At 43.8% G+C, this 8,647-nt stretch overlaps 1 protein-coding gene across 2 annotated transcripts in view; it reads right to left on the reverse strand.

Moving 5' to 3' along the window:
• Nucleotides 1-2,876: 2,876 nt before the first annotated feature.
• SMIM12 (small integral membrane protein 12) overlaps nucleotides 2,877-8,647 on the reverse strand; it is a 6,442-nt gene continuing 671 nt past the window's right edge. The window contains exons 1-3 of one of the 2 annotated variants that reach the window (XM_074217500.1): nucleotides 8,543-8,647; nucleotides 7,033-7,244; nucleotides 2,877-6,831 (exon numbers count right to left, since the gene is read on the reverse strand). The exon at nucleotides 8,543-8,647 is cut by the window's right edge and continues 223 nt beyond it. In XM_074217500.1, coding sequence (XP_074073601.1) covers nucleotides 6,751-6,831; nucleotides 7,033-7,239 — 288 coding nt within the window. In that variant the 5' untranslated portion in view covers nucleotides 7,240-7,244; nucleotides 8,543-8,647 and the 3' untranslated portion in view covers nucleotides 2,877-6,750. Of the gene's footprint in view, nucleotides 7,245-8,542 lie in introns of both variants that reach the window. The other variant, XM_074217501.1, reaches the window with a different exon arrangement.

An 8,647-nucleotide genomic window follows, 5' to 3' on the forward strand; every position in this document is an offset into this window, starting at 1 on the left:
TTACCAAACGGCAAATACATTAGGAGACTCCTTGGGCTCAGGCCCAGCTCCTTGCTGGACTCCTCGATGTTTCCCATAACCCAGACCCTGCTGGGCTGCCTCAGACAGAGCTTTGATCACTACTACACTAACGGTTTCCTGAATGCTTTCCTGAGGACATTGTTCCCCTTTACAGAGTCATCAGGGTCAAATTCATCATGGGCTTCAGTGCCCTGGTCTTAGCAGGGCACTGAATCTGAGGGCCCCTACACCCATCCCAAGTCTTCCTTTGTGAAGAATCCAAACCTTGTCCCTGTGGACAAAGACACAAGTTCAACACCACTGGTCCCCCTAGAGAAAGAGGACAGAAGCAAACCAAGCAGACCCATCCAATGTAGACCTTTGGGATCAAGTCAGAGGAAGACATTGTCAAAGGTTGATCAGAAGCTTCCAAGATTTGTCTTCACATCTAACCAAGTGTTGCATTATAACCCAACTGAGCCCCAGAACCAGTTGATTCAATTCAACTAACATAAATTATCTAGCATCTACTTTGGGGTATAAACCACACCAAGCCAAAATCTTCCTGAGTCAATGCAGCCAGCACTGCCTAGAAAGCTGCTCTTGAAGCTACAAGAATAGGTACAGTTTTAAAAATAATAACATCATTGTGTGGGACAGGCTCAGTCAAGGGTTAGTAATAACTTAGAGATTGAAGTTGAGCCTTTATATTATATTTGGAAAAAGAAAAACATTATTAAGCTGAAAGTATAAACTAAAAGCCCCAGGGACAAAGTTAACCAAAAGCTCATTGTTTTCAAGCCTATAAAAGTACTACTTCCATTACATTAATGACAAATCACATTTGTCTAGTTATTAAAGCAGGTTTCTAAAGCACTTGCAACATTTTGTACTTAAAAGTATCCAAATTTCATTTCTTTAAAACCATTTGATGCTTCAGACTGGTCTTTACTCTGATTAGTCAAAAATTAGTGAGGTGTTAGTAAGTTGCAATAATGTCTGCTAAATACAGTAGCTTTGATGCTTCAAAATCATCACCTCACTTTTCCCAGACCATTATTTTGAGATTGCCAAGGTAAGCAGTATCATTCCTATTTTACTGAGGCTCAGAGAAATTGTGGTTTGCCCAGGTGACAAAATCCCCCAGGTGACAGAGATGGGTATAAGACCTAACCTCTTTCCAATTATACACACACTTCGAGGTTTAAGCAAACCCATCCTTCCCAGTGTCCCTCCCCAACCATTCAAACTGAACCTACAGATCAAATCCTATTGTCTTTGCAACCCTGGTTGGTTGAGGGATCTTAAGCAAAGAACACTTCTATAAGTTCCCCAGATGTCTGCAGCCAGGAGCACTGTCCCTGGAAATCCCTGAGCTTCAGCCTCCACCTGTATTCTCAAAGGCAAGCCTCTCCCCATTCCTTCACATTCTTTCTCTGCATTCTTGGTGACCAGCTCAAAGAATGCTACTCCAGAATTTTCCCAACTCTCACTCTTCTTCCATAAGACTAGTTAAATATACTACATATATTGCACGTTTTTGAACTTTTTCAATGTATTGTATCAGTTATGCTATCCTTTTTTTTCCCCCTTTCTCTAAAGAAAATACTATTTGTCTTATGGGATGGTTCTCTGGCAGGGGAGGGAAGGGGTACATGAGATATTATGGTTAAGAAAAAGAAAAATCAATAAGTTATTTTTTAAAAAGATTGCTACACATTAGTATCTATTACTTTTCAAAGTGCTTTCATACTCATTAATTCATTTGATACAAGAAAATGCAATTTCTTTGAGAGAAGGAACTTTCAATTTTACCTTGGTATCCCCACAATATGGAATTTTGTTTAGAATGTTAATATATTGGGGCGGCTAGGTGGCACAGTGGATAGAGCACTGGCCCCAGTCAGGAGTACCTGAGTTGAAATCTGACCTGAGACACTTAATAATTACCTAGCTGTGTGGCCTTGGGCAAGCCACTTAACCCCATTGCTTGCAAAAACTAAAAAACTAAAAAAAATAGAATGTTAATATATTAAGAATGTTACTATGTTAAGAACCAACATTTACCTAGTGCATTAAGGTTGGCAAACCACTTTACATTTATCTTCTCACAACAACTGTATGAAATCTCTATGATCATTATTCCCATTTTAAAAATAAGGAGCCCAAGGTTGAGAAGCTAAATGACCTGCCTTACAGCGTCTGAGGCATCATTTGAACACAGGACTATTTTCTGCTACTTTTTGCATCCTTGGGGCTTAGCACAATATCTGGAGTATAGGAGATAAGTAATGTTTATTAACATTTATGCTACCTAGATGTTGAAGGTCTGGCACATCTGACAAATGCCTGGATTGGTTTGAATTGTGTTAAAAAAAAAAAAAACCTTGAGATTACCTCCACACCAGGAAAAAGCAACAACTGGACTTTGGTGGAGTTTTCTGTTTCCTGGTCCTTAAAAACAAACAAAAAATACCAGCATCATGGAACACCAGGAAGAATCTGATGCTGAAAGGGAGATCATGGATTCATGGGAGGTCATGATGCAAATAAATTCTCCTACAACATTAAGTGTATATTTGAGCCAAATGGCTTTTTGTATCCAACTCTAAGATTTCAGAAAACTCTAAGATGTCAGAAACCAAGAAGAGCCTGGATTGAAATCCAGTTTTCTGTTTGAGCAAGGCAAAAGAGAGGCTACTCTTCCCAGAACCCAGCTGTTGGCACTCCTCTGCCCAGGGAGCCAAGGCAGAACCCAGAACCCAGTCCAGGAGAGGCCACTCCCAAAGGCCAGCAGGGGGCCTCTGACCTCTGTGGCAGGTCTGGGCTGGCCACTGCCCAGCTCACACTTGCCCTTGCTAACGCAGCAGCAGGCACAGGAAAGGGAAAGTGGAAAAGCACCAGACACAGAGCCGCAGTGTGGAGAAGTGATTCCTGCACAGGATCAACAGGATAACCCCATCTGCAACACCAGCTCAGCCTCCAGTGCACAATCAGGGGAAAGAGAGGGAAGAGAAGGGGGGAAAAAACCAACAAACTCTGATGTTTGCAGTGAATCATAACTATAATGATGAGAAAATGAACCAGGGTCTGAGGGAAAACAACAGGCAAGAGAAAGCACGTTCAAATTCTAACTTGTGCTTACGCAAACTTGGTACAGTTGAAAAAACAATGGATCCTGGAGCCAGGGGAAGAGTTCAGATCTCTCTCGGTGATTCTGGACAAGTCACTCAATATCCCCATCTATAAAATGAGGAGGTTGGGATAGATGGCATCTCCTAAATGATTTTATTATCCTATAACCACTTGGTTCTCACCCCTGCTGCTCACACAAATGCATCAGAACTTTTGGAAAGTAACCAAAGGATCTGACAGCAGCATGGGATCCCAGCCAGTTCATGGGCTAGGATACCCTAGTGAAAAATGTTCTTAGCACAGGAGAGATGTATGACAATTTGGATTTTTACACAGCCTCTCTGGGCCTCATGAAACCACTGTTCAAGAGTGGAAAGAACACAATAAAAGACTTGGGTAACAGGCCCTAAGTTTGAATCTTGCTTTTGCCACTAATTTTGTGTGGGTGTGGGTGTGTATGTATATACACATATGTATACACACACACACACACACACAAACACTTGTATTCCTCACCTGCAAAGTTCAGACTTGCCATCACCATGTACACCACCTCAGAATTGTTTTGAGGAAGTAGAGATATATGTACTTTGGTGACAAAAAGATAGGGACTAGACCTATACTTCCACTGATATAGCTGAAGTCCTAGATGAGGAAACTCCTACTTGTTTAGACTGATACCTTCTCTGAAATATAGTTTGTCTCAAAGAACAGAAAGGTTAAGTGATTTGCCCATGAGCACACAAATACCACCCTTGGGGGGTGGGACTCCAACCTGGGTCAGCTCTCTATTCACTACACTGAAGAGATTTATATTTATCTTTGATGCTGTAGCACTCTACCATTTCTCAGATAAGGGAAATTGTGACTCTAAGAGGATTAAGCAACTGTTAAAATTACACTGAGAAATTGAAGAGTCAATTGGACAATGCAGTTTCTAGGAAATAAGATTCCAAAAGCAACAGAATCTGAGAAGAGAGAAATCCCAATCCCAAAGGTCAGAGTTATCTTTCATTGAAGGCTACTATTGACAGTGATTAAATCCTAGGTCATCATAATGTGCATATCATTGTGTTTTCACAGGTTCTCTCCCCATTAAATGGTGTGTCACTTAAGCAGGTATTGATGAAATCTCCTGCTCCTCAACTTGCACTCAAGGGGGATAAGCTGCCCAGAAGTATTCCAAAGCAGGGAAATCATTTCAAGTAATCCAAAACTTACCTATTAGAGCCGGTAATTAGGGCTTCATTTAAGAACCAATGTGTTAGTGGAGAGTTGACCTCAGAGCCCACCTTCGGGAATAGCTGTGTGACCTCTGGCAAGTCACTAAACTCTTCAGAACTCTAGATCAGTGGGGTCAAATTCACATAGGAACAGGGGTCACTAAATCCTACAGAAGGATCCTTTCAGCCCCTGTAACCGCATATTAACTTAGAAAACCACATTGTCAACATTATGTTTTATTGAATTTGTTTAGTTAAACATTTCCCATTTAAATCATTTCCATTTGGTTTGGCAGGCACTTGGGAATATGATGGACCACATACAGCCAGCACATTCAACATCTTTCCTTGGTACAAATTGCAAAGAATGTGAGAACCTACCTTGATGAGGAGTTTCCTATGACAACTAACTCAGAAGTCCATCCCCTAAAGAACAGGCCCTTATAGATTTTATTCCAGACTAACTCTGCTTGGTAAAGTATCATAGGATTAGAGGTCTGAATTTTTTGTCAGAGGACATGGTTTCAAAGCTCAGCTAATATGTTCACCTACATGAACCTGGACATGTCTCATCACCTCTGGCTCTCTGAGACATTCCTGTTATGATCTATGATCCTATGTACCTTAAGGAGGATCCATATAAATAAATGACAAGCCTCCTGGTGCTTACTACCACCACAAGGGGGCAGCACTTACCCACTACACAAACAGCAAGGGGTGCAGGATGTGGAGGACAGGTACAAAAATCTTCCCTCACCCTCACAAGACCACCCCAGCCATGAGTCATGCCTCCAGGGCCTAAAGAAGCCTCTTTTGCTACTGGCAGATTCCCTATGGACTCTTCCAATTCTTAACATGTTTTATGAGCCTTGGGCCACAGATAATGTGAGAAGCTCTCCCAGGACCAAGATGCACTCGGGAGCAGGAGCAATAACTCCCCAAGATGATGCAAGGACTCTAGCCTGAGACTATGTCCAACTCACCCTTGTCTTCATCCTGTTTAAACAGAGTTGTCTGCCTGCTGTTTGCCCCCTATGAGGTGAGCTCCTTTGAGGCAGCACAACTTTGGGTTTTTTTCCCCCAAACTGTCAGCACTTAAACAGTCTGGCACAAGGTGAAGGTTTAATAAATGCTTGCCGTGAGACCGGCAGCATGCCTCCTACCCTCAGTCTCTACCTCCTTCCCAGAACAAAACCCCAGTCATTTCAAATTTTCACCCATGTGGTTTCAGCATCTTTCCTCCCAAAGCCCAAATCTTAGGATAGATGCTAATTCAGGGATAAGAGGCATCCCTTTGATGGCCATGACTAGCATGGGTACCTTCCCCTTAGATTTCAACCACACACTTGCCTTTCCAAATCCTTGCCAGATTTAAAAATGGGATCATCTAACTGTTACAGGTCCCTCCTCCCAGATAACTAATTCAGGTTCTAGGATGGTGCTGACTGAGGAGCTAACATTACACAGATCAGAGTTTAGCTTACAGTCTGCTATCAAGTGAAGCAACTTTTCAGCGTGAGAAAAAATTTTCTCTATTTTCCCCAAACCTCACTGACCTCTTTTAGCCCTTCCAGGCCCTTCTGGTCACTAGAACTGATCACAAGGACCAATGTTTAGTGTAGTATGGTCCAAAAATCTGCCCCAGAGACCAGCTAAGAGATCCCTGGGAAAACAGCTGCTGTTCATCCAGAAACTGAACAAATGAAGCAATCAATGGCTGCGGCTGCAAGACCCCTCTCAGTCAGAGATCCTCCCTGTGCACAGCCCACCACACCAGCAGGGAGAATGGAGGCAGCATGGTTCTCAGGCTCCAGTTTAATTGGGTTTGTTCTCTACAGGAAAGGGAATGTTTTCAAGCAAATTCAACAAATAGATGCCCCCCCTCCTCCCAGTGGGAACAGCCAGGCCTCTAAACTGACAGGTCTCCTTCCCATGGGAATCCATCCATTCCCTTTCCAAAGCACAAAGGGAGAGCTTCCAGGAAGAACAAGGACAGGGAAATGGGAGGGAACAGGAGAAAAGGACAGACTGATTTTAGAATTTACCCCAATACATTCTGGGCCTGGGAATGCCAGCAACATCCCTCTGGCCTAAACCACCTCTGGAAGGAGACCAAAGCTGATCCCAAATTCTAGCGTGGAGCCCAACTCAAGACTCTCCCCCCAGAAAATGACAACTGATGTTTCACTAGTCATCAAAGGACAGTCACAGGGCCAATGCCAACCTCATCCTGGGGGCATGGTGAGTAAATCCTTTGTAAGCTAGCTCCCCCTCAGCAGAGGTTCAAGAGCTCAGGCAACCTAAGCAGTTGTAGCCACCATGAGACAAAGGCCATCCTCCCTCGCTGGGAACATGTTTTCTTTGATAGTCTTTCCACAGGCTGGACAGCAGCTTAATCACAGGGTAGTAGCAGCAAATCGCCCAAGGACATTGATGGAAGCAACCTGGCAATCAAGGGGAAGAAGGGTGGAAACTGGGGAGAAGGAGGAGGAGGAGAAAGGGTCAGAACAAGAAGCAAAAGTGAACCAGATAGAGATTCTAGAAAGGGTGGGGCAGAGATGGTGGTCATGGATTGCCACTTATACAGGCCCAGGGCCCTCCATTAACTCTTCTCAGGACGGTTTCTGTTCAATACAGCTTTGGGAGCAAATTCAAGCTTGTCCTTAAGGCTCACCACCTGTGTGAGGTCCTTGCCTAAAAGCTCTTCCAACTTTCGGTCTTCCCGACACTCTGAGATGCTCTTCTCCTCCTCCACTGGCTGGGGAGACTTCCCCCTGATGAACCACTCCAGGTGGTAGCCTACAGCCCCCACTACAAAGGCCACAGGGAATGTGACATAGGGGGCATAGGCACGAATCGCCGTCCAAAACAAAGGCCACATGGCATCTGCAAGATGGTATGAAACAACATTAGGGATGAACCATCATCTGAAGGCAAAATCATGCATGTAAAAGTATCTTGTAAACTTTAAGGGGCTACATGTCACTTGTGATAACCATTAATATTAGGGCTCCTAAATCAATGGGCAATTATTTCAGGAAGAAAACACTACTCTTTAATTTAGCTGTCCTATACCTTCACATTTTCCAGGTGCTACAAGTAATTGTTGGGAGACATAAATTTCCATTCATCAGAAAAATGTAAATCACCAGAACTCAAGTTTACTTTTGCCCTACCATTTTCAGAGATACAAACAAGAGGCAAATAGCTAAGATTTATTCCAAAGATGCAATTTTCAGTTTATGCTATGTGACAGTCAGTAGATTCAATCTGCTTCCAGTTCCTACCTTCACAACAATACGGTCCAATGAGACCTGAATGAAGAAGGCTTGGGGACTCTCAAGTGCTCTTAGTCAAGCATTTTACCATCCCCCCCTTCTGCCTTTCTCTCTCATGGGACTTCTCAGTCAATAGAGCTACCAACTCCCCAGTGAAGTTCAAAACTAGGAAACAAAGAGTAACTACTCTCAAGTCTAGCCCTAGTATAAATGACTGCTTTCCATTAACCAGAAGGTACAATTGGCCAGGACCTTAATTTACCATTCAACCATTGTTAATAAGTTAGATTTTGCTAATTTTTTTTTTGGTTTTTTGCAAGGCAATGGAGTTAAGTGGCTTGCCCAAGACCACACAGCTAGTTAATTATTAAGCGTCTGAGGCCGGATTTGAACTCAGGTACTCCTGACTCCAGGGCCGGTGTTCCATCCACTGCACTACCTAGCCGCCCTAATTTTGCTAAATTTTTAAAAAACAGAATAAAACTGTACTCATTTTCTTTATTCCATTTAAGCAATCACTCTCCAACCATACTTAGCGGCCAGCAAAGGTATTGATTGAGGCCCATAGTTGTAATCAATGCTGGGAGGAAGAGGGCTCCCTTAAAAAGAGGGGGATCAGTCCCTAAATCACCTCAAGGGCACAAGAAAAACTAAGAGATCCATTGGTCCTTCCAGTCCGCTTGTTCTCTGATGGGAAAGTCATGAGATGATCCTTCACCATGACCAAAAGTCAAGGGCAGTTTCCAAACAATGCCCAAGTTAATTGGGGGGCCGCCCCCCATTTGCCACAAGGCTCCCCCCATCTCCAGCTTTTGGGCTGGGTTGCTAAGGTAAAGGCACCCCTTGCTGCGTTTAGACAAGCCCCTGCCATCTGCCTAACCCAATGCCCCCTGGCTCTTTGCACACCTGGGCCCCAGCCATTCTCTCCGGGCCCAAATGCCCCCCGGTGCACGCCGCCACCCGTCTTCCTCTCTGGGGCCTCTCGTTTCTCCCCCGCGGGGGCTCCTCTGC

This window comes from Macrotis lagotis, chromosome 1 (genome assembly GCF_037893015.1).
Source record: "Macrotis lagotis isolate mMagLag1 chromosome 1, bilby.v1.9.chrom.fasta, whole genome shotgun sequence".
Classification (NCBI taxonomy): domain Eukaryota; kingdom Metazoa; phylum Chordata; class Mammalia; order Peramelemorphia; family Peramelidae; genus Macrotis; species Macrotis lagotis.